At 47.2% G+C, this 24,860-nt stretch overlaps 2 protein-coding genes across 3 annotated transcripts in view; one reads left to right on the forward strand and one right to left on the reverse strand.

The window, feature by feature from the left end:
* ACSL1 (acyl-CoA synthetase long chain family member 1) overlaps positions 1–17,170 on the reverse strand; it is a 71,126-nt gene extending 53,956 nt beyond the window's left edge. The window contains exon 1 of the mRNA XM_082863982.1: positions 17,056–17,170. The gene's annotated coding sequence lies outside the window, so the exon portion shown is untranslated. The remainder of the gene's footprint in view (positions 1–17,055) is intronic.
* LOC309977707 (uncharacterized protein) lies at positions 10,784–17,043 on the forward strand. 2 transcript variants are annotated; one of them, XM_082863991.1, is made up of 3 exons: positions 10,784–16,152; positions 16,189–16,245; positions 16,329–17,043. In XM_082863991.1, exon 3 carries the CDS (start codon positions 16,368–16,370, stop codon positions 16,833–16,835), a length of 468 nt encoding a protein of 155 aa, XP_082720117.1. In that variant the 5' UTR covers positions 10,784–16,152; positions 16,189–16,245; positions 16,329–16,367; the 3' UTR covers positions 16,836–17,043. The 2 variants fall into 2 exon arrangements, with proteins under 2 accessions (XP_082720117.1, XP_082720116.1); XM_082863990.1 differs by having other exon boundaries at positions 16,189–17,043.
* Positions 17,171–24,860: the final 7,690 nt, after the last annotated feature.

The following is a 24,860-nucleotide window of genomic DNA, read 5'->3' on the forward strand; positions in this document are numbered from 1 at the left end:
CTTCGATGTGAACGGGGAGCGTTATAAATCTTTTCCCTGCTATTTAACTGCTCTTAAGGAAACGGCACTTGGGCTATTTAGAAATGGAGGCAGACCTACATTCAAAGAAAATTAGCCACAATAAATAGCCTTTCAATGCTCCAGCTGAACACAAACACCACGTCTTAAGACAGTCCCAGCAGGTCTCTAAGAAGTATCAAGACTCACGTATTTGCCAACAAGCGGTTAAAACCCAGATTTTATGCTTGTTCCAACGGTGCTCTAGTTGGAATCTTTTTCCTAATTCTTAAATTTCCACATCACCATCTCAGGCAGTTTTTTATAGCCCAGGCATATAATCATGGTGCTGTTTGCTAAGAACATGATTCAGTCGGCTTTTAAGCCGGCTTAAGCGGCCAGTATTTGTTGCACACACAAGGCTACTGGCAGCCAGCTCCTCCTCCCCTATAGCTACTCTCACACCGACAGAAAGTGAGCTCGCTCAGTTGAGTCTTTTGAAATTCCTATAAAGCTGGAGTCTAAAACCACAGGATGACGGGGAGTGTACCAATGGTGGGGGAAACCTGGCACAAGCTCACTGCAAAGAACCAGAGCAGAGGACGCCTTTAAATAGACCTGGGTAGAAATAGATGTACGAGCAGGGGAATAGAAACTGGACTGCATGACTGTCAGAAAACAGAAATCCTGGCACCCATCTGCCCGAACTTTGGGAAGAGGAGCTAAATGATACAATTAGCATCAATGTGGTGTTTTGGAAAGGCTTTCACATCGTGTGTCTCACTTAAACATCAAAATATAAAATCTGATGAGGAAACAGAGGCTGGACACTTAACAAGGCTTCCGGAAGGTATCTCCCAAGACCGGGACACCAACCCAACTAAACTCATGCTTTTTCCTCTACAGGAACAATTCTTACCCTGTGCTGGGCCGCTGACTCGCTCCACTGAGAACATGCACGTACTTGTTTGCACCTGGGGCTCACAAGCCCCCCGCAGCCCACACCCCAGGTTAGGAACCATGAGAGTAGGCGGCCCTACAGGTCCCTCCAGCACTCACACGCCACAGTATTAGGAGAGCTCGCCGTCTGAAATCCATCTCACTCTCCATGTCCTACAGAACCGCTAGCATTCACCCCTTTACCTTGGCCTGGGAGCATGTGGGTTCAAGGCCCACTGTACACAAAGGGTCACCTCTTACCATTCCGTTTGCACCAGGAAAAAAGTGGCTCAGGGCCAGAGGTGACTCACAAGGGCATCATTCTCTATGGACACACACACACACACACACACACACACACACACACACACACGCACACACAGCTCCTGCGATTCTGCAAACAGATACTTACATTAGCATTTTATTTTCTTCGTGTCATTTATAAATCCCCCAAATGGGTGAGCTGGATGTTTCTCTCCTTCTAAAGTTCCTCGAGCTTTCATCCAGCTAAATAATAGCGGTCTGATGGACTATTTCACCGGGAATGCAGCCCTCAAACAAACCCACACAAATAGTACCCTTGCCCCGGCAGCAGCAAATGAAGAAGTCCTGACGTCTCGCCTTCAAGTAGCAAAAAGCCAAGCTGGCGAGATGCTGCCATTCTTTATCCACCTCCTCCCCTGCACAACAGGCTATTTACAGAGGCCTGAAAGTGCCCTCTGTGTCCGGCACTAGCTGCACAGCTCAGCCTCGAGAGCAACAAGAGAGCAGCAGCCAGACCGTGTGCTGTTCTTTCAACGGGGCCTCTCCAGACCCGCTGGATTCTGGCTCCTTAACCCTGGCTGGCAAAGTACCTAAAGCTAGATTTGCTTGAACCATCCCCTCTGGAACCGAAAGAGCAGTCAGGCTCCCTGTAGAGAGTGGGAGCTACAGAAGCTCCACAGAGGTGCCCAGGCCTGCTGTTCCAACCCCATCCCACGGGGGAATTCCTGACGGCGGTCGCTGCCCCTGGACCATCTCCTCATCCTGAGCACAAGAAGGACAAGGACCACTTGGGTCACTCAGGGATCCCAGGCACAAGGAGCACGTAGTTCCACAGGGAATTATCCCCGTCCGCCGCCTTGGGGCTTCCCTCCCCAAGGAAGCATAGTAAACCTTAAAGCCGCCTAATTTTCATTAAAGTGATTCTGTGTGTGGATCCCCAGTTCCATTTCCAAGAAGATTTTAGAAGGACAAAGGGAGCGGAGATGCTTTGTTTTTAGAAAACTGTTCTATTGAAATAGTCGAGGCAAGCTGAGTAATTCTACACTCAAGCACTCCCTGCCCATCTCCTTAAAGCTGTCCCAGAGCGGGACACAAAGCTTTCACAGGCAAGTATAGGGCTAGACTGACTTTCTACCAGTAAGATTAGGGCCAGGCCTCACCCGTTCACACTGGCCACCGGCCACCACTATCACATACATCCCAAAATAAAGAGATTCTAAATATAACGTGCCCAACTGGAACAGATCAACTTTTAGGGATCAGATGAAACTGGTCAAATGCCTGCTTATTACAGTCTCTGTATTCACCAAGCTATACATATATTTAAGTCACACAACAATATACATTACTTTAGAAATATTTACTGGTTTTCTATTCACATTTCATTAATATTTTATTCAAAGTCTTTGAACATGCTTCTTCCAACAGGGTCTTCAGAATCTCCAAAGCCACATTTTGAGGATTAACAGTTTTCTGTGGCCTATCTTCACATTTTTCTCTTCCATTTAAGCTGGTTAAGTGGAAGCATTTTTTGAACTCCCATCTGCAGCTACCACTGCAAAAATTCTCCCAGGTCACAGGACCACATCTGTATAATGTTAGGACAGTTAAAAAAAAAAAAAATCTGTCCTATGGGTCCATATTCATATAACTAAACCACATACTTCACTGCTTTTTAAACTGATGTTTAAAAGGTTTTTATAATAATATCCAACGCTTGCCTTTGTAAAGTCCAACCCCCAGAAGTAATTACCCAGCCAGCATTCAATTTCTTTGCCTTAGACTTTTACAAGAACCCAAGATTTGGATTGGCAGGTGTGGCTGCAAGACAGGGTGCCCAGGCTTCCCCGGTGGTGCAGTGGTTGAGAATCTGCCTGCCAACGCAGGGGACACGGGTTCGAGCCCTGGTCCGGGAAGATCCCACATGCCACGGAGCAACTATGCCCGTGTGCCACAACTACTGAGCCTGCGCTCTAGAGCCCTAAAGCCACAACTACTGAAGCCTGCGTGCCTAGAGCCCGTGCTCCACAACAAGAGAAGCCACCGCAATGAGAAGCCCACGCACCACAACGAACAGCAGCCCCCTCTCGCCGCAACTAGAGAAAGCCCGTGTGCAGCAACGAAGACCCAACGCAAACAAAAATAAATAAATAAAATAAATAAATGAAAAAAAGACTGGGTGCCCCCTCTACTGATGTTGTTCAAAATAAAGTGCCCGAGAGAGCACTCCGTAGCATGAAAGGCTTGGTAAGACTTTAACGTGAGGACTGAAAGAGGTTTTGGGAAAACCTTACCTTCTATTGGACTTGTACATGATTTAATATCCACTTGGGGGTACAAACTTCGAAAACTTGCAGACGCCATTCATGAGGCTTGGAAGTAAACTGCATAACAACAATACAGACAGAAAATAGAGAATAAAAAGGTGCCAGTAGGTGCAAAAGAAACTGTGGACACCACCACACCGTCTCGGGGGAGCTGTGTGTGGACGCAGGAGGTGAGTGTGGCCTAAGAAAATGAGCGTAACTTCAGGCTCCGGGGATGAGAAGCAGCTCCCCACCTCAGCTCAAGGATTTGGAGCAAGTTAATCCGGAACGCATGACAGGGTAAGCTGCACGGGAGATGGGAAGGAAGATGTTTGGGGAAATCAGCGTGAGGCTACGATGTCTGTGAGGCCACTGTGAGTTAAGCACGTAGCACGTGTCAGGCCAGTGCGGAGCAGTCACCCATGAGAGCACGTGTAGTAACAGTCCTCACTGCACGGAGTTGTTACTGTCAATGCAAAGACCAGGAAACCGTGCGGGGAAGGTCAAGTCCCTCCCCAGCGCCACACAAGAACAGGACTAGAGGCTGGGCTGAGGGCAAGGCCACTGGACCTTAAGAGGCAAGTGCTGGGACCCAGGCACACGGTGATTCAAATCTACACAAAGGTGGGACACAATGCAGAGGATGACAAAAAGCGAGGACACATGGGGCTTTAAAAAGCTGGGATGTGACCCCCAATGTCCACCCACAGGTGAAGAGATAAACAGAATGTGGTGCACGCACACGATGGAATATTCTTCAGCCTTTACAAAAGACGGAAATTCTGATACACGCCATGACGTGGGTGAACCTTGAAAACGTTATGCCAAGTGAGAGAAGCCAGACACAAAAGGACGCATACCATACAATTCTGCTTATACCAGGGGCCTAAAATAGGTGAATTCATGGAGACAGAAAAAGACACACGGGGGTGGGGGGGTTTACTGCTCCACAGTACAGCTTCTGCTTCGGAAGATGAGAAATTCTGGACTAGAGTGTGGTGATGGTTATACAACACTGGAAATGTACTTAACGCCACGGAATGGCACACTTAACGCCACGGAATTGCACACTTAGCGATGGTTAAAATGGTAAATTTTATATGACTCATATTTTACCAGAATTTTAAAAAATTTAATCACTGAAAAAAAAATACGTACCAGGATTCGGTAACTAAGTGGATATAAATGGAAAAAAGAGAAGGAATTGGAAGGTGAGTTTTGGAGTCCGGAGAATGGTGGTGGAGCCATGAAGTGCGGAGGTGGCCGTGAGGCATCTGTAGGCCCTCGTCCTGGCGCAAGTGGAAGGGTGATCCCCCCTCGCCCCCTGCTCCTCCGGGCTCTCCTGCCGACCCAGCCTCAGGGCCGCCGCGGAGGCAGGTGTCACAGCGCACGGCACCTCCGTTCCTCCTAGGCACCCCTGCCCTTGCTGCACCATACGAGCCCCCCAAAGCCCAGAAGAAGGTCCCTGTGCCTCCAAACCCACTCCGCAGTCCCCCTCACCTACAGCTCTCCTCCCTGGTCCTGCTTTAAGATGTTCAGGGCTTCCGTGGTGGCGCAGTGGTTGATAGTCCGCCTCCCGATGCAGGGGACGCGGGTTCGTGCCCCGGTCCAGGAAGATCTCACATGCCACGGAGCAGCTGGGCCCGTGCACCACAACTACTGAGCCTGCGCTCTAGAGCCTGCAAGCCAGAACTACTGAGCCTGCGAGCCACAACCACTGGGGCCCACGCGCCTAGAGTCCGTGCTCTGCAGCAGGAGAGGCCACCGCAATGAGAGGCCTGCGCACTGCAGCGGAGAGTGTCCCCCGCTCGCCGCAGCTAGAGGGAGCCTGCGCACAGCAGCGAAGACCCAACGCAGCAAAAAAAAAAAAAAAAAAAGATGTCCAAATCCTACCCAAATAGGCCAGAGGCTGCTTTCCTGAATAAACTCTTACAGGACCCACTCAGTCAGAAGCCGGGAGTCCTTCCTCTGAATTCCAGGAATGCTTTAGTTGTAGCCCTCGTGTGGTCCTTAGCGTCTCCTGTTTTGTGCTTATGGCGAGTGTATGCTTCCCTTGGGGAGAGGCTACCCCTCCTCACGGACCAGAGCCCTGGCCCAACCTTCTCAAGATGCCTTCAGAGCTTAACATGGTGCCCTGCCCAGAACAGGTGCTTCCTAAACATTTCCTGAGTCATGAACGACCCTCTGTGATCCTGCCCAGTTCTCTACTGCAAGCCTCTGGAAGATGTGTACACAGAGCTGTGATTCTCCAAAGAGAAAGCAGGTATTCAGGCCATTTCCAAACTTCAGCATCTTCCCTTGGCACCCTCGCTGCTGCTATGAGGCAGTGAGCTGGGAGGAAGCAGCACCTTCCAGGGGACCTGAAGGGGAAAGAAACAAACCAGCAGACAGGATGGCAAGCCACTGACTGAGAGGCTACCTCAGAATGTCCATTTTCCCATCTTCCCATTGCCTATTTCTCAAACTCTTTCACTTATGTATGATGTCACCCCCAAGGTCATCTAAGGGCAAGGGTCCTCACTTCTCCTTTGTAGAAATCCATTCAGACATGTGATTGCAGGTTAGTTTACAACAAATCAAGGCTGCCCATGAGGAAGACAAGACAGCAAACCCCTTTCTTAAATAGAACAGCCAATGCCAGAGGAAGGGCTGAGTCCAGAGCCTGACCCCAGGGCTGGCCACCAACTTCTGTAAGTGAGTTTTATCTCTGAAAGGAAAGCAAATCCTCCCAACCACAGAAACTGCCCAGGGGCTGGAACACAATGGCGGGCTGGCGTGAGGAGCCCTTAGAAAGGCCCAGGGCGTGGATGGGTGGGTGGCCATCTGGGATGCAAGGAATGCTCGAAGCAGGACCTGTCCAGCAATCCCCAGAGAGAAAAAAAAAACCACCAAGCACACAGCTCTCCTCCCTTCTCTCTTCAATACAGATACAGAGACCTGTCAGGCACATCCACTTGGGAAAACGATAATTATAGTCAGGCCCTGCCTGGTGAAGATATGCAGGTCACCTAAAAGCCTCTCTGTCAGGGTGAAATTTTAGTGGCATGGATTTAAGAGGAAATGTTTCCATTCAAAAAAAAACATTCCGAAGAGAAGCAAGATGTTTCCGCTGGTCTTCAAACAGCGATTCACTACTGTTAAGTGGTATCTAGATACGAGTCACGATGGGGCAGGGCCGTTTTCCAGGAAGAGCCAGAGAAGGGAACAGCCCTGGACAGAGCAGACCCACAGTCTGCCGGCTCTGCTTCAGCGGCTGGAGACTGGGCGGCTGTTTGTTAGGCTGGGCCCAGGCTTCTGCGAGAACCAAGACAGAAGAGGCTCCTGCAGGCGAGGCTTCCCGCTCATCAGTGGGTCTGACAGGCATGTTGTTTCAGCTGATCTGGGCACACGGAGGGTCCTGATTACGTCTGGGGGCCTGCATGTCACAGAGAATGACACCGTGGTATGGGGCAGTCAGGCAACACAAGGAGAGCCTGTTATGATAATAGCTGGAGAAGAAATAAAATTCCTGTGGCCACTAAACAATCCAGAAGAAAAGATTCTCTACCTTCCTGGCATGTAATGAACCACAAAGTAAACCCCGAAGCAGAAGGCTCCCCGAGAGGAGGGGACAACAATCGAACAGGAAACAGGACCCACGTCTTTCACAATGACCAGGGCTGGACCCAGCTGGCAGGGGCCCTCCTCTAAGGGCCTCAGGACCAGGAGGAGGTCCATTTGTTTGAGCAGCTGCACACAGAGAAGGCACTGAAGTCCTGGGGTCCCTTCAGATGCTCTGTCCAAAGCTAGCAACTTCCGGTAGTGGCTATGGGAGGGGGCAGAACAGAATCATGAAAGAACGCTAGACCCACAGGCACGGAGCTCTCTGTCCAGGTACTGGCTGTGCCCCGTGAGCTGCAAAACCTGAGCTAGCCCCCTGCTGCCTGCGCAGGCCCCCGGGGGACAAGGAAGGGAGGGGGAACAGAGGGAAGCTCCGCCCCTTCTGTCTCCAACACCACAGAGCATCTCCAGGGTGATGCTCAAGGAGGCAAAAGCTGGCCAGGCAGTCCTGGCACTTGGGACTAAATAACAGTATCCCACCCACCCAGAAACTCCGGGTGATGGAAGGACATAAAAAGAAAACAGCCCATTGTTAAAAAAAACATCAGGGCTTCCCTGGTGGTGCAGTGGTTGAGAGTCCGCCTGCCGATGCAGGGGACACGGGTTCGTGCCCCGGTCCGGGAAGATCCCACATGCCGCGGAGCGGCTGGGCCCGTGAGCCATGGCCGGAGCCTGTGCTCTGCAATGGGAGAGGCCACAACAGTGAGAGGCACGTGCACCGCAAAAAAAAAAAAAAAAAAAAAAAGATAAAAAACCCCCATCAATTCTATGGGTATTTGTTTTATGGTTTTATTACTCTTTGTACTTTGCTGTATTTTTTTTTTTTTTTTTTTAGTTTCTCAAGATAAACAAGCTATAACTAGGTCAGGTCAGTTCATTTCCTCCTGTATTTATGTATTTCCCACCTGCTCCAGAAAGGGCCCTGGGTGGTAACCTGTCCTTCCAGCAAAGTGACAGATGGGGTGAAAGCCCCTCCCAGAAAATATATATCTAAGCTCTCACCGTCTGCCCTAACCTGTAAGAGTTAACACACCTGCGGGAGTTAACTCACCTGCAGGAGTTAACGCACCTGCAGGAGTTAACTCACCTCCAGGAGTTAATGTACCTGCAGGAGTTAACGCACCTGTAAGAGTTAACACACCTGCAGGAGTTAACCGAACTATGCAGGGCCCTGGGCTCCAGGAGCCAGAGGGGAGAAAGAACTGTGTATGGGCTGGAGCACAGAGGGAGGGCGGTCCAGCGAGCCGAGAGCCAGACAGGAACAGGCAGAGGCAGCTGGGGGTGGGGAAACGTCAAGGCCCGGCCTGTGCTGGCAGCACTCGGGGTGGCGGGTAGGTTAAGGACAACAGTGACATAGACCAGAGGCCCCGACACGCCTCTCTCCCAGGAGAGCAGCCTGGCGGCAGTCTGAGCAAAGCTGGTGCAGGAGCCAGAGGGAAGCAGGACCAGCCCTTGCAGCTCCCAGAGGTTGCAAATGTCAGTGACCTGGATAAGCAGGCTGAGGGGACACAAGGTTGGGTAGAGATACTTACACCTCTGAAAACAGACCAAGGTTCCAAAGGGACAGATAAACCAGAGAAATGGCTAACAAAGCAGGGGTGAGTGGAACACAGAATAAAAGGCAGATTTCTACCCAGAGAGAGAGCAAGGCCAGCTACTCCCAAACTTGGAAGAAATCCACTTTTGAGCGTTGACAGATCTCAGCTCTGGGGACACCGTCAGTGGTGCGGCAGGAAAGCGACAGGAGAAACAGAGAAAAGGTTCAAGCAGGATTTGGCTCACTGTGTGAGAAGGGATGAGGGAGGCCTCGGTGAGCGAGGGTTACACCCAGAGTTCAGGTAACTATAAGAGGTGATTAGCCCTGGGGAAGCTAAAGACAAAACGAATCTAACCAGTTACAGAGGATTATAGAATAATGACCCAGTGTTTAAAAGAAGGAAGGGAAAAAAAAGAGATTGTCCCATCTGGCCGTACCTCCTCGGAACAGGTGACGCTAGTTGGGGGTCTTTATTTTCCCTTTATGTTTTGTTTAAATTTTTATTATGAAAATTTCCAAATCTATTCAAAAGTATACAGGGTAGTATAAGAAGCCACCATGTACCCATAATAACCCCAGCTTCAGTTTCAATAATGATCAACATCTTGTCAGCATTGTTTCATTCTTAAAAAACAATTTAAAAGCAAATCCCAAACTTCTTATCATTCAAGTGACACTTCTGAGGCCCGTTTTAGCTCTACGATCCTACAGCTTTGAGAACTTAGTTAAGAGGAGTAAAATGGGCACAGATGCTGTAACCTGCCACTGACCAAAGGTTTAAACAAAGAAAGCCAACTCAAATATTGACTTGAAGTGGCCAACCCAGCATGATATTTAATTGTCATGCAAGAAAAAGGTACATATGTACACACTGAGAATATTTAGGTAGCACCCACTCTACATCAAGCACTGCCTGAGGCAAAAGAGTGAATGAATAAAACAGAAAAAAATGAAATCCTTGTCCTAAAGATGCTTCTTTCTACATTGTCAAGTTTTGGCCAAAGGCAAAACATCTTCCAGATTTAACCTGGCTCTCCTAAAGTCAGAGGCTAATTTGACACGAATCACAACCCAGTGTCACAAAGCAGTGTCTATCCCCCCTTAACTAACAAATTCCTTTCTTTTAAAAATGGCATTTGGAGGGGTCTTGCCCTACTGGTGGCAGAGAAGGAGTTAATTTTCTGGCTCTCTAAACTTCTGACAATGCATCAAAAATCATAAGTAAATGTATCCCTGATATGTAGATGCACTTATTTATAAACTGTACACATGTCAAATATTTTCTGAACATTATGAAACATACAATTATGAATTTAAAAAGAAAGCTAAAAAATAAATATCTACAGAAGTTCTAATACATCCACCTGCACCCTTATAGATGGTCTCCCCAACCCGGGGCACATGCACCCCATCTTGGAGACCAGCGCCCCACCTCCTCTCTGTCACCTGCCTGGCTAGAGTCTCTGTCAGTTCCCGACTACGGGCAGCGGTAAATACAACTGCTAACCGGAGCGCCTGCAAAAGCCCGCGGCGCCCAGGACGCAGGGTAACAGTGCTGGCCCAAGCTGCACACGGACTTTCTATCCAGGGGGAGACAAAAATACTCCGCGTCGCCCTGTGATGGAAAGAAGCGTGCCGGGGAGGGCAGTACAGCACACGTCACAGGCACCCGGGCTAGTGCCGAGGCCAAGCGTACTGAGCGGGCTGCTCTGGAGGGAGGAGACTCTAGGCAAGGGCCCCGGCAGGCTAAGGGCCTGGCTCATCGGAGGCGGTCTGTCCCGGGACCTCAGCTAGAGTCCCTGCGTGCCCAACAGAGAGGCCCTGGAGTCTGACGTGCTGCTCTCTGACTCATGCCAGGAGGGGAAACACAGCCCGGCACCGCCTCCGGCATCTAGCCTGCTTGGGCTGCTGGGCATACCCTCTGTATTGCGGGTCCCTCCCCAGTGAGCTGGTTGGTTGGATGGTGTGACAGCAAGGTCCCTGCCAGCTACTCAGTCTGGGGCGCCTCCGGAGACTTTCAACGCCTTGATCTCAGCTACAAGATCTAAGCCTTGCACAGGATCATAACATACAAACCTGGAACAATGAAATGTACATTCTTGTCAGTGACACCGTCTATGAGACATTTGTCCATCTGAATGTCTCCTGGTCTCAATCAATCATCAGATAACACTAAGCACTTACTGGCAGCGAGGCCCTGTGTTAAACGCTGCTGAAAACAGAAACAACAGTGACTAGGTCTCCTAAATGCACAGAGCTCAGTGCGTGGCTGGGAGACCTAGTGGGGAAGTGAGCTATGCGCGTACGAAGAGGCAAAGGAAGGGCGGTGGGGGGCGCTCAAAACGCGGGGTAACCAGTACAGCCTGGCACCAAGCAACTGGAAAGGAAGGAGGCCAACCACCAGAACAGGGTTCAGGAGAGCCTCCCCGGCCAGGCGCTAACTCTACAGTTTCTGAATTAGGGGTGAGGGCTCTTGGGGTAGCAGCTGTCTTCTAACCGGAATGGGAGTGTTTCATCATTTTAACCACCAGTTGCTGTCAGCCGAGGATTTCAGTGAGTGATGTGGAGTCTGAGGATGGCGACGGTCCCTTTGGGGAAAGTGCCTCTGAAGAGTGGAGCGATGGGCAACGAGGGCGGGATGAAGAACATCACTGCAGACGGGGGACGGTGGGCACACAGGCCCGGGAGGCTCGTCCGGGGCACGGGACGGTGGGTCGGGTGGAAGACAGAGTCATGGGTGCAGAGGCCTTGGTTCAACCCTGTGCCACCAGAGTCTCTTTCCAAAAGTCCCAGCTTGGGCTTCTCTGGTGGCGCAGTGGTTGAGAGTCCGCCTGCCGATGCAGGGGACACGGGTTCGTGCCCCGGTCCGGGAGGATCCCACATGCCGCGGAGCGGCTGGGCCCATGAGCCGTGGCCGCTGAGCCTGCGCGTCCGGAGCCTGTGCTCCGCCAATGGGAGAGGCCACAGCAGTGAGAGGCCCGCGTACCGCAAAAAACAAAACAAAACAAACAAAAAAAAGTCCCAGCTCGTGGTGGTTTGGAAGACTCATGGGAAACAGCAGGTTGGAACCAGACCCCAGAAGCCCCCGAGAGCCAAGCTACATGAAGACTTGGGGCCTTCCAGAGGGGCCCTGGAAGGCTTCCGGGCGGAGGAGGGATTCGATCCGAACTCTGTGTTAGGAAGAGTCATCATCCTCCCCTTCTTTTTTTAACTAAGGACTTTTGCTGTCTAAACTGGAGGTGACAGACTCTGGATCAGGGCAGTGACATGGACAATGAAAGGAAGAAATGTGTGTGTGCTGGGCAGCACGGTACAGAATAAGCAGGACCTGCTGACTGGCAGGATCTTGGGGCACAAGTCAAGGATGACCCCGAGGTCCAGCCGTTTCTTGAACAGGCATAGGGCCCAGGGACAAACGCCATTGTGTGTCACGGCCCGAGGGGAACACAGTTTGTGTAACCTTGGTAAGTCACCTCCTCTCCTGCACCGGGTACTGCATCGGGCGATGAGTGAGTTAGGCTCAGGGACCCAGGGAACCTGGAGTGCACTGGAGTGTCTCAGAGGTGAGGAAGCAGCCGCATCTCGAGTCTCTGTGATCTGGGATTCCCACCCCTCCCTCCTTAAACCATGGCAGCCCTGCTTTTATTTATTTCATATATTGGGGTTCTGCCTAAAACTGTCCTGGGGAAAGGAGGCCATAACCACTGGACTATACCTCTGTGCCTTCAAACCCTGCAAATCCACAATTCTATTCTCTTGTCTATTAAAAGTTTCCAGCGCGATCTAGAACAAGACTAACTTCCAGGGCAGGCAAAGCCTTTTACTCTTTAATTTTCTAGAACATCACAGCTGTGTAACAAGTGATCTCATCACTCGCCGAATGGAGCTGAATCAAAATCTGTTGTCGTTTCAGGCCGCTGGTAGTAAAGACAGCGTGTGAATGAGATAGGGGATGACCAAGGAGCAATGATACGGAAGAAGAAGCAGCTCTGTCCTCAGTCTTGCTGGATAACCTAGAACTTTCCAGGCCCCCCCGGACTAAGAACGCTTCAAGTTCAAGAAGCAGAGCCAAGCCATTAGGCGCTCCGGCCCTGAAGCCAAACTGCCGAGGTTCAAACCCTGGTTTGGGAGACTTAATCCCTGCACCTGTTCCTTTACCTTCCGTAAAATATGGAGAAAAGTAGGACCTACCTTACAGGGTAGGTGGGAGGATTAATGCGTTAACAGATCTGAAGCACCAAGAACAGTGCCTGGCTCTATGAGCTGTCATCACCCCCCATCCTGTCCACTCAGCTGACACTGCCTTGCTCTGCAGTTGACAGCTGAGCCTGGAGGGAGAAACGAGCTCCTGCAGGAACTTTCTCTTTACTCTGGTTAACAAAAGAATAAATGGTACTCAGGGCATTTTGGCCTTACGTATATGGACATTTTCCCCACAACAAACCTATGGGGAAAGTGCCAACTTCTATAGCGGCCAAATAAGTGTGCAAATGGACAGATAATACATTTATCAGAAGTCCCTCTAGAATGAGGAAATGGTGCAAAAGGCAGCCCACATTTCCTCCTGTGATGCCCTAACTTCTTTTCACTTACCTTTCCAAAGCATGAAATCCTTATTTGAACAGCTTTTGACTAGAACACATGAACCCAAAAGTCCATTAAAACCATATACTAATAAAAATAATTTCCAAATCATTGTCAATTTCAACAATTTTAAAGCAGAACTTGCCCAAACTTAAAAAAAGATATACTGAAATACATAAGAAGCTTGGTGAACTGCTCTGAAATAGACAGCTGTTCCTAAATATCCAACAATAGGGGAAAGGTGAATAAATTATGGCGCATCCCGTAAACCATAGAAGGCAGTCACCTTCAAAACTCATTTTTTTCAATAGTATGTAACATGAAAAAAATTGTTCACGATATAACTTAGGTGATTAAAATTGATCAAAAGTTTTATCTTCTATTAAAAATATACACTTAAGCTTAAAAAAATCTGGAAAAATACCAAAAGGAAATACATGAAAATGTTACTAATATTCAATCTCTTGAAGAGAGGTTTTTGTTTTTTGGGGTTTTTTTTGGCCATACCATGCAGCTTGCAGGATCTCAGTTCCCCCACCACAGACTGAACCAGGGCCACAGCAGTGAAAGCCCAGAATCCTAACCAGTAGGCCACCAGGGAACTCCCAGATTTATTTTTTATAGTTCACAAATTTTCTATAACAAGCATAGATTTCTATTACAACATTAAATGTATATATTATAAAAATGATGTCTTATTGTATACTGTATTTATATAAACATATAGTTTTATTTATACATACAGATTTTCTGAGGCAAATGGTTTTGACTTAGATATTAGACAGCTTTCAAATTTTATTTAGAACTTGAAAACTATATAGAGGCACGAGGCCTGAAATCTTAGATTCTAGAGCAAGACGCTGGCCTCCAGCCACATGTATTCTTCTGCAGCAGGGAAACAGAGTCCTCACCCCCAGCTAAGTTTTTGGCCAAAGAAAGTGCCACCCCTCCAAGCCGGCCAAATTTCAGAGAAGGCTCTGTCATATTTCTCCTTCCCTCTTGATTCCACAAAAGTTATGACTAATAACTGTGTTGCCTCCAACACAGTTAAGAAATCCTAAACGTTAGGATGTGAGAAAGCAGAAAAATGAACCGAACTCAAATTATGTGACCCTTTTCTCTTGTCACTGTGGTACAAATTATGTATCACCTCGAGCTTACACAAACTAGGATTTCTTAAGAGCTGGCATTCAGCATTTTAGATGAGGAAAGGGTGAGGAAATGGCATGGAGTTGCGGACACAAGCACTGGTAAGTTTGCCTCTACCTTCTAGTTCATCACGTACAGCTATGACTTCGGGGCTTGTGCTTGTTTAAAAGCTCTCCAAAGCTCCTTTAAGTACTAGAACGTTGAAACTCAAACTCAACCCCTGGCACCTTCTCTGTTCCCTGAGACTTGGCCTCCAGGCAGGAGTGTCAAAGCAAAGTGACTCTAATGTGTTTGTCTGCACATCAAGTTGGACCGATAACCTTCAATAAAAACTCTGGCATCTTTGATCTCCCTCCTGACTGGCCACGGCCTGTCAGACAGCAGAGCTTGAAGAGGACTTAGGATAACTACAGCTCTGAGCTGCCTTAAAGGATGTTCTTTTGTATTTTCTAAGACAGGGAGTCTAACACATTGCATCATCCAAACAATACTGTTCACAAAACGTGATTAATTCTGTCAACACTGACAGAATTTGGTTATAACAGATAGTAAATGCAAAAGAATAATGGACATAGGTGGCAAATTTGCACAATAAATTCAGCAACCGACCTTAAAAAATTATCTATTCCCCCAAGGTTACTGAGTATCACATCTAGAAATTACTACTATTCCTATAGTCTCCCTCTTTCCAGAAAAGTGAAACTTGAAGGGAGAGAGGAGAAATCCCCAGCTGTAATGACAAAACATGATCTTTCCCCAGGCCCTCCTCCAAACTTCCACAAGACAGCTACATCAAAAACCAAAGATGTAACCAGCCCTGGATATCAAGCAGGACACTGTGGCATGCGGTACACTGTCAGCTATTCCAAAGCTCAACCAGAAGCAGAGACAGTTATGAACACTTGACCTTTGTGATATAAACAGACACCTGTCTCTACCTGCCTTTGTCACAAGTATCTATCTCTTAAATGCCCCAAATTTAAAAGCCCAGAGATTCTTTTTAGTCAGGCTGCTCACAACGATAATAAAAATATTGCCAAACTATGCATAACAGAGACGGGAAGGAAACAGGTCAACATGCTTATAATTGTGAGAGAAGGGCGATTTAATAAAAGTCTTTTCATTTTACAGCAAATGCAGAAAACAGAAATCTGTAACACATGGTCTATGATGCGTCTGTCTTATTTTAAGTGGGGGAGGGAGGTATGAAGTGTGCTACTCTTCAGGGTTTGCTTTTTCTAGTCACAGAATTTTAGCTGTGAAAGACTTTGGTCTAATGCAGTCTTTTCCAAATGAGGAGTCAAGTTTCATACTAGGAAGGGATTCTCCCAGTTGAGTCAGAATAAGAAAAAAAGTCTCCCAGGACTGGCTCTACCCTGATGGCAAGCGAAGGTGAGTCTCACCTTCTCAAGCCCACCCAACCAGACTGTCAACTCAGACTTTAAGTTTTAAGCCAATCTAACCTGCCACCTCCATCTGAAAACGCTGCATCAAACCAGAGGTTTTGACTGGCTTTTTGTTTGTTAAGTGTTAAGCAAATAATTGTTTACATTGAGATAATCACAGGTGAAATCTGTGTCAGAAACTGAAATTTAACCAGTTTCTCTTATGCTAAGCAAAGGTCAAAAATAAAAAGTAAGAATATTAAGTTAGGGCACTCTGTATATTCCTGCATCAACAAGAAGCTTAAAAGTCTGAACTTTCAAAGGCAAGGGCACTTTTATAATGGTCTTAGTTAAGCTCCATAACCTTGAAAGTGAGTGGGGTGGGGAAGGAGTCTGCAATTCTAACGTACACACTGATTAGCATGAGCATCTGCCTCTCGGTTCTCGTGCACGTGTTCATTCAAGTCACCGTCTAGGCTACAAGGTAATAGATAACATGATTTTTGCTTCCTAATTTCAAAACATGCCAGGCTCTTTGTTCATTCAAGTCACCGTCTAGGCTACAAGGTAACAGATAACATGATTTTTGCTTCCTAATTTCAAAACATGCCAGGCTCTTTAAATGACTCCATCACGGCCATGTGCAGCGGATATGGGCACTCCTCTGCAAGCACCGCGAGAATTTCCACATGGTGGCAACAGACTTTTGATGCTGCCTTTGACCCTCCCGCGGGCGCTGCGCGCAGGGGCCACCGTCACGCCGAGGCTGGGAGACCGCCTGCTCCGATGCTTCCACGCGCGGTCCGAGAGCGCCTGAAACCCCGCCACGGGGGCAGGAAGGAGGCCGCGGCCCAGAGAGCACCGTCACGGCCCCGCGGGATCATCGCCTGGTATCTGCAGCTCCGGGTTCGGCTTCCCGCCGGGCCGGTCCCCGCCGCCACACAAACAAGGACCCGGTCCGGCGGCGCGCGTCACACGCACCACGCCGTGCACCAGCCCCAAACCCGCGCCGCCCGCGGGGAGCTGCGGGCCGGCATCCCCGGCTCCGGCACGGGAAGCGGCGGCGGCGGCTAGGGCGGCCCGGAGGCCTCCGCTGCGGCGGGAACCCGAGGAGCTGCGGGGCAGAGGCCGGAAAAGCGGAACGTCCCTGCGAGCCGAGGCCCTGTTCGCGTGCCTCCGCTGCGGCCGCAACCTCCTGGGCTCGGGCCGGCAGGGCAGCCTCAGCCCCGCGCCCCGCCGAGACGCCGGCGCCGCAGCGGGCACAGATGCGGCTCCCCGCGGCAGGAGCACTCACCTCCTCCACAGGCTCGGCCGTGCACCGCCGGCTGTCACCGCAGCCCACTGCTGACCCCGAGCCGACTTCGGATCCTATTTAAGGGGGCCGCCGCCACTGCGTGGCTGGCTACGCCCCACGCCCCGCCGCCTTGGAGGCAGGCTGCGGCGGGTGCTCGTGCCGCGCCCGCCCCGCCCTCAGGTCCCGCCCCACCCCGCCCCGCCCGCCGCGTGCTCGCCTTCCCGTCTGGTCGCGCGCATGCCGGGAGGGCACGGAGTGTCCCGGGGCACACGTATCTCTAGTCGTCCGAACTGCCGTGGATTTCGTAATGAGTCCGAGGAAGGGCAAGGGGTAAATTGTGGTGGCTCATCCCGGAAGGCTGCGGTGCTGCGGCGGCCGGGAAACGCCGTTTTGCGTTTTCCACCTGCAACCGCGTGCCCCGCTGACTCCTTGGCGGGAGGGGGCTTTTGCAGGGAGGGGCCCTGGGGGCCCGAGGACTTTCCTTTCCTATTTTCGTTGGCAGCGACGTGCGTAACCCCTTTTAACCTGGTTTCACTACGGCCCCCACATAGAGTTTCGCCACACTCTGGCTGGGAAGGCTCTCGTCTGGATTTCTGCAGAGCCCTGGACATGAAGCAACCCGGACAGATGAGCCCAGGTATAGGTGGAGCAGAGCGCATGCCCGACATCGCTCAAGGGCGGTGTTCACCTGACAATTCTTGTGGCCTGTCCACTGCTCAGTCCTGGCTGTGCTATTTTGAGGACTTCTGTCTGCGAGCATGCGATGCCGATTTGGGGCTTTCAGAAGCCAACGCAATTTTTTTCAGGCTCGGAGCCCAAATGTTATTTTTCCTCTTAGCACCTGTGGCCTGCCAGTATCCTTAACCTCTAATACCGGTGGTCCCAGTTACAGTGGCGCTTGTGCCCCGCAGTGCGTGGAGGGCGCTTATCTAGTACTGCTTGGAATTGGAGGCAGGAGAAGAATTATTGTTGTAATAAACACCTCTAATAATGACAGATAACTTTTACTGAAACATTTCACACACATTATTTTATTGAATCTTATGAGGTGGGTGCAGTCATTATTCCCTTTTCACAGATTCAGAAACTGAGGCCCAGAGAGGTTGAATGCTAGTGAGGGCAAAAGTCACTGGGAACTCAGGCAGTCGGCCTCCAGAGCACGTCCATAATAGTCAGGCCGTGCAAGTGTACTTGTACTTAACATTCTGGTGAACTTGTGCTCACGGAGACCTCAAAGCGGACTGCAGCTGACTCCATGATAATCTCCTAAGGACTTCCCCCTGGGCTTCTCTCACTGCTCCAGAAGATGATGGTGAGGCAGCCCACACCCCGGCGGCCTCTATAACAGCTCACTTCTCCTAGGCCCCCTTCTCATCTAGATCTGCTAGATCTTGACTCTCTACTTAAAAGAAAAAAATGGACTCCACTTTCGTTTGTATGGGTTTCCACTTGCTAATCCTGGATTTAGATCTCTGCCTGTGTCTCCTTCTCCGCACCCATAATTTCATCATTTCAGCCCCTCCTTTGCCCCCTGACTTCTCCTGCCGGTCCTTCAGCCCCGGTGCCTCCTCAGATGCTTCCCAAGGTCTGTGGTGCATTAGTTTGCTGGGGCAACCATAACCAAGTGCCACAAACTGGGTGGCTTAAGCAACAGAAAAGTATCGTCTTACAGTTCTGGAGGCTAGATGTTCAAAATCAAGGTGAGAGCAGAGTTGGTTCCCTCTGAAGGCTGTGTGGGGAGACTCTGTTCCAGGCCTCTCTCTAGAGCCGTCCTCTCCCTATGTCTCTTTGTGTGGCTCTCCCTCCATTTGTGCCTGTGTCCAGATTTCTCCATATAAGGACACCAGTCCAACTGGATTAGGGTCCACAATAATGACCTCACTTTAACATGATTACCTCTGTAAAGACTCTATCTCCAGATAAGGTCACATTCTGAGGTCCTAGGGATTAATACTTCAAAGTATAAATGGGGGGGGCCCTCAATTCCACCCATAACATGTCACAGTTGTCATTGGCTGCCTCCTCTTATCCCTTCCCTCTCCAGGGACACTTTTCTCCTAATGAGCATGCCTGTCCCTGGGTTCTAGCCCTTAATTCAGGCTCTAGACTGGGACCAGCACACAACTGGGGATTGCATCTCGATTCCTAGCCCGCTGGCAGAAGCTACTCTGTGACGCTGGGAAGCAACTTCACTCCCCAGAAGTTCAGGTTTCCCCTCAGGAATTAAGGGGGCTAGAAGAAATAATTTCTCAGGTCCTTTTCGGCACTAACACTTCTTTTTAACATCTTTATTGGAGTATAATTGCTTTACAATGTTGTATTAGTTTCTGCTGTATAACAAAGTGAATCAGCTATACATATACATATATCCCCATATCCCCTCCCTCTTGCATCTCCCTCCCACCCTCCCTATCCCACCGTTCTCGGTGGTCACAAAGACTTTTTAAAAAGCCTTTGCTCTGTAATCATTTCAAAAACGTTCACAGTTTATGGGGTTGTCCTGTGACCATCAGATATAGACATGATGGGTGGCAGTATTGCACAGAAGTTGAGAACACAGGCTTTGGGATTGGGCCAACCTGCATAAAGCCCCATTCCATCCTCTGTAAAACGAGATTAAGAGTACGGACCTTAGAAGGGTGTCACAAGGACTGCCATCCTCTGGCCTCAGTCTTCTCATTAAATGAAAGTTCCAGACTCCACAGCTGGGGGTTCCATTTTGTGACTCGCGTAGAAGTAGGAATCCAGTCTCAAACCTCTTTTCTACTTTATTTCTTCCAAAAGACTCTACCTGAGCGACCAAGAGCCAACTGGATGTTTCAGAGCAACGAATTTCCTAACAGAAGCTTGAGTCTTCTCAGTTGTTCTCACCCCCATTACATTTTGGCTTGTTTAGAATTTTGTGGCTAATTCCAGCTAGATCTAAATCTACATCAATCTTCTAGAGAAGCTAAAGTGAGTCAAAGTCCTCCTTTGGAGACAAGCTGAGGGGCAGGTTGACAATGGCCTTGTCTCCAAAGCCCTCACTTGCAGTTGCCCCCTGTGAAGTTGTGATGATTATTAATCGTCTACATCTGTTGCTTTTGAGCATGGTCCTCTGAACTAAGCCACATCAGTTAATAATGGCTGGATTGTAAAGCGACTATATTCCAATAAAAATTTTTTTAAATGTATGAACAATTAAAAAAAAATGGCTGGGACTTCCCTGGTGGTCCAGTGGGTAAGACTATGCGCTCCCAATGCAGGGGGCCCAGGTTTGATCCCTGGTCGGGGAACTACATCTCGCATGCATGCCACAACTAAGAGTTTGTATGCCGCAACTAAAAAATCCCGCATGCCACAACGAAGATCCTGCGTGATGCAACTAAGACCTGGCACAGCTAAAATAAATAAAGTAAGTAATAATGGCCAATGTGCTTTTACTTCCAGACCTTGGGAGGTGGATGGTTAAAGAAAGGGTTGGCATCAGTAGACATCTACGTTAGACATATAACCGTCTCCCCGATGAAACTGTAAGTGTCTGGAGAGCAGGCACTGTATCCTATTAATCTTCATAAACCACCACCACCCCACACGCCTATGCAAGTCCTAGCATACTATTTACACACAGTACGTACTCAGTTGTTGAACTGGACATACTTTTCTAACTATTCACACATGATCAAACAAGCATGGATCCAGGTTTTGTGGAACTGGAAGTTTATGTAATTTAGGGGGCCTCCTTAAGAAAATTACAAAGTTGAATACAAAAGAGAAAGTTTCTATAGATTGAAACAAGAAATAAAAATAAAGTTCAAATTTTAAAACTTTATAACACCATACACTTCACAAAAACTAGGAGAAATCTAAACATTTTATTATTTTTTTCTGACCTCTATAATAAGTTTTTACCCCTACCATTTTGGCTGCATACTCATTAATTGCTTCTTCATATGAGATTTTTTTAAAGTTTATTTATTTATTTAAAATAATCTCTATTTTAAAAAATATTTATTTATTTATTATTTATTTTTGTCTGCGTTGGGTCTTCGTTGCTGCACGCGGGCTTTTTCTAGTTGTGGTGAGCGGGGGCTACTCTTCATTGCGGTGCATGGGCTTCTCATTGCGGTGGCTTCTCTTGTTGCAGAGCATGGGCTCTAGGCACATGGACTTCAGTAGTTGTGGCACATGGGCTCAGTAGTTGTGGCTCGCGGACTCTAGAGCACAGGCTCAATAGTTGTGGCGCGTGGGCTTAGTTGCTCCGTGGCATGTGGGATCTTCCTGGACCAGGGCTCAAATCTGTGTCCCCTGCATTGGCAGGCGGATTCTTAACCACTGCACCACCAGGGAAGTCCTAAAATTTATTTTTTAGAACAGTTTTAGATTTACAGAAAAATTGCAGAATTTCCATAAACCCCACACCCAATTTCTGCTATTATTAATATCTAACATTAGTATGGTACATTTGCTTTTAGTTTTTGCTTTCTTTTCTTTAATTTTTTTATTCTTGAATTTTATTTTTTATGCAGCAGGTTCTTATTAGTTATCTATTTCATACATATTAGTGTATATATGTCCATCCCAATCTCCCAGTTCATCCCACCCCGCTCCCCGCTCTCCTCCTTGGTGTCCATACGTTTGTTCTCTACATCTGTGCCTCTGTTTCTGCCTTGCAAATCGGTTCATCTGTATCATTTTTCTAGATTCCACATATATGTGTTAATATGCGATATTTGTTTTTCTCCTTCTGACTTACTTCACTCTGTATGACAGTCTCTAGATCCATCCACGTTTCGACAAATGACCCAATTTCGTTCCTTTTTACGGCTGAGTAATATTCCATTGTATATATGCACCACATCTTCTTTATCCATTCATCTGTCGATGGGCATTTAGGTTGCTTCCATGACCTGGCTATTGTAAATAGTGCTGCAATGACCATTGGGGTGCATGTGTCTTTTTGAATTATCGTTTTCTCTGGGTATATGCCCAGTAGTGGGATTGCTGGGTCATATGGTAATTCTATTTTTAGTTTTATAAGGAACCTCCATGCTGTTCTCCATAGTGGCTGTATCAATTTACATTCCCACCAACAGTGCAGGAAGGTTCCCTTTTCTCCACACCCTCTCCAGCATTTGTTGTTTGTAGATTTTCTGATGATGCCCATTCTAACTGGCATGAGGTGATACCTAATTGTAGTTTTGATTTGCATTTCTCTAATAATTAGTGATATTCAGCAGCTTTTCATGTGCCTCTTGGCCATCTGTATGTCTTCAGAGAAATGTCTATTTAGGTCTTCTGCCCATTTTTTGATTGGGTTTTTTGTTTTTTTAATATTGAGCTGTATGAGCTCTTTACATATTTTGGAGATTAATCCTTTGTTGATTCATTTACAAATATTTTCACCCATTCTAAGGGTTGTCTTTTCGACTTATTTATAGTTTCCTTTGCTTTGCAAAAGCTTTTAGGTATCATTAGGTCCCATTTGTTTATTTTTGTTTTTACTTCCATTACTCTAGGAGATGGGTCAAAAAAGACCTTGCTGTGATTTATGTCAAAGAGTGTTCTTCCTGTTTTCCTCTAAGAGTTTTATAGTGTCCCGTCTTACATTTAGGTCTTGAATCCATTTTGAGTTTATTTTTGTGTATGGTATTAGGGAGTGCTCTAATTTCATTCTTTTATATTTACCTGTTCAGTTTTCCTGGCACCACTTATTGAAGAGACTGTCTTTTCTCCATTGTATACCCTTAGCTCCTTTGTCATAGATTAGTTGACCATAGGTGCGTATATTGAAGAACCCTTGCATCCCTTGGATAAATCCCACTTGATCAAGGTGTATGATCCTTTTAATGTGTTGTTGGATTCTGTTTGCTAGTATTTTGTTGACGATTTTTGCATCTATATTCATCAGTGACATTGGACTGTAATTTTCTTTTTTTGTAGTATCTTTGTCTGGTTTTGGTATCAGGGTGATGGTGGTCTCATAGAATGAGTTTGGGAGTATTCCTTCCTCCTCAATTTTTTGGAAGAGTTTGAGAAGGATGGGTGTCAGCTCTTCTCTAAATGTTTGACAGAATACACCTGTGAAGCCATCTGGTCCTGGATTTTTGTTTGTTGGAAGATTTTTAATCACAGTTTCAATTTCATCACTTGTGAGTGGTCTGTTCATATTTTCTGTTTCTTCCTACTTCAGTCTTGGAAGGTTTTACCTTTCTAAGAATTTGTCCATTTCTTCCAGGCTGTCAGTTTATTGGCATAGTGTTGCTTGTAGTAGTCTCTTATGATGCTTTGTATTTCTGTGGTGTCCGTTGTAACTTCTCCTTTTTCATTTCTAAATTTATTGACTTGAGTTCTCTCCCTCTCTTCCTGATGAGTCTGGCTAAAGCTTTATCAACTTTGTTTATCTTCTCAAAGAACCAGCTTTTAGTTTAATTGATCTTTGCTATTGTTTTCTTTGTTTCTATTTCATTTATCTCTGCTCCGATATTTATGATTTCTTTCCTTCTATTAACTTTGGGTTTTGTTTGTTCTTCTTTCTCTAGTTCTTTTAGGTGTTAGATTAGATAGTTTACTTGAGGTTTTTTTTGTTTCTTGAGGTAGGATTGTATTGCTATAAACTTCCCTCTTAGAACTGCTTTTGCTGCATCTCATAGGTTTTGGATGGTCGTGTTTTCATTGTCATTTGTCTCTAGATAGTTTTTGATTTCCTCTTTGATTTCTTTAGTGATCTCTTGGTTATTTAGTAATGTATTGTTTAGCCTCCATGTGTTTGTGTTTTTTACGTTTTTTTCCCTGTAATTTATTTCTAATCTCATAGCGTTGTGGTTGGAAAAGATGCTTGAAATGATTTCAATTTTCTTAAATTTACCAAGGCTTGATTTGTGACCCAAGATGTGATCTATCCTGGAGAATGTTCCATGTGCACTTGGGAAGAAAGTGTAATCTGCTGTTTGGGGATGGAATGTCCTATAAATATCAATTAAATCTATCTGGTCTATTGTGTCATTTAAAGCTTTTGTTTCCTTATTAATTTTCTGTATGGATGATCTGTCCATTGGTGTAAGCGGGGTGTTAAAATCCCCCACTATTATTGTGATACTGTCGATTTCCTCTTTTATAGCTGTTAGCATTTGCCTTATGTGTTGAGGTGCTCCTATGTTGGGTGCATGTATATTTACAATTGTTATATCTTCTTCTTGGATTGATCCCTTGATCATTATGTAGTGTCCTTCCTTGTCTCTTGTAACACCCTTTATTTTAAAGTCTATTCTATCTGATACGAGTTTTGCTACACCAGCTTTCTTTTGATTTCCATTTGCATGGAATATCTTTTTGCATCCCCTCACTTTCAGTCTGTATGTGTCCCTAGGTCTGAAGTGGGTCTCTTGTAGACAGCATATATATGGGTCTTATTGTTGTGCCCATTCAGTGAGCCTGTGTCTTTTGGTTGAAGCATTTAATCCATTGACATTTAAGGTAATTATTGATATGTGTGTTCTGAATTACCATTTTCTGAATTGTTCTGGGTTTGTTTTTGTAGGTCCTTTTCTTCTCTTGTGTTTCCCACTTAGAGAAGTTCCTTTAGCATTTGTTGTAGAGCTGGTTTGGTGGTGCTGAATTCTCTTAGCTTTTGCTTGTCTGGAAAGCTTTTGATTTCTCCATCAAATCTGAATGAGACCCTTGCTGGGTAATCTTGGTTATAGGTTCTTCCCTTTCATCACTTTAAATATATTGTGCCACTCCCTTCTGGCTTGTAGAGTTTCTGCTGAGAAAGCAGCTGTTAACCTTATGGGAGTTCCCTTGTATGTTATTTGTCATTTTTCCCT

The sequence above is a fragment of the Leucopleurus acutus genome, assembly GCF_964270905.1.
Source record: "Leucopleurus acutus genome assembly, chromosome: 21".
Classification (NCBI taxonomy): domain Eukaryota; kingdom Metazoa; phylum Chordata; class Mammalia; order Artiodactyla; family Delphinidae; genus Leucopleurus; species Leucopleurus acutus.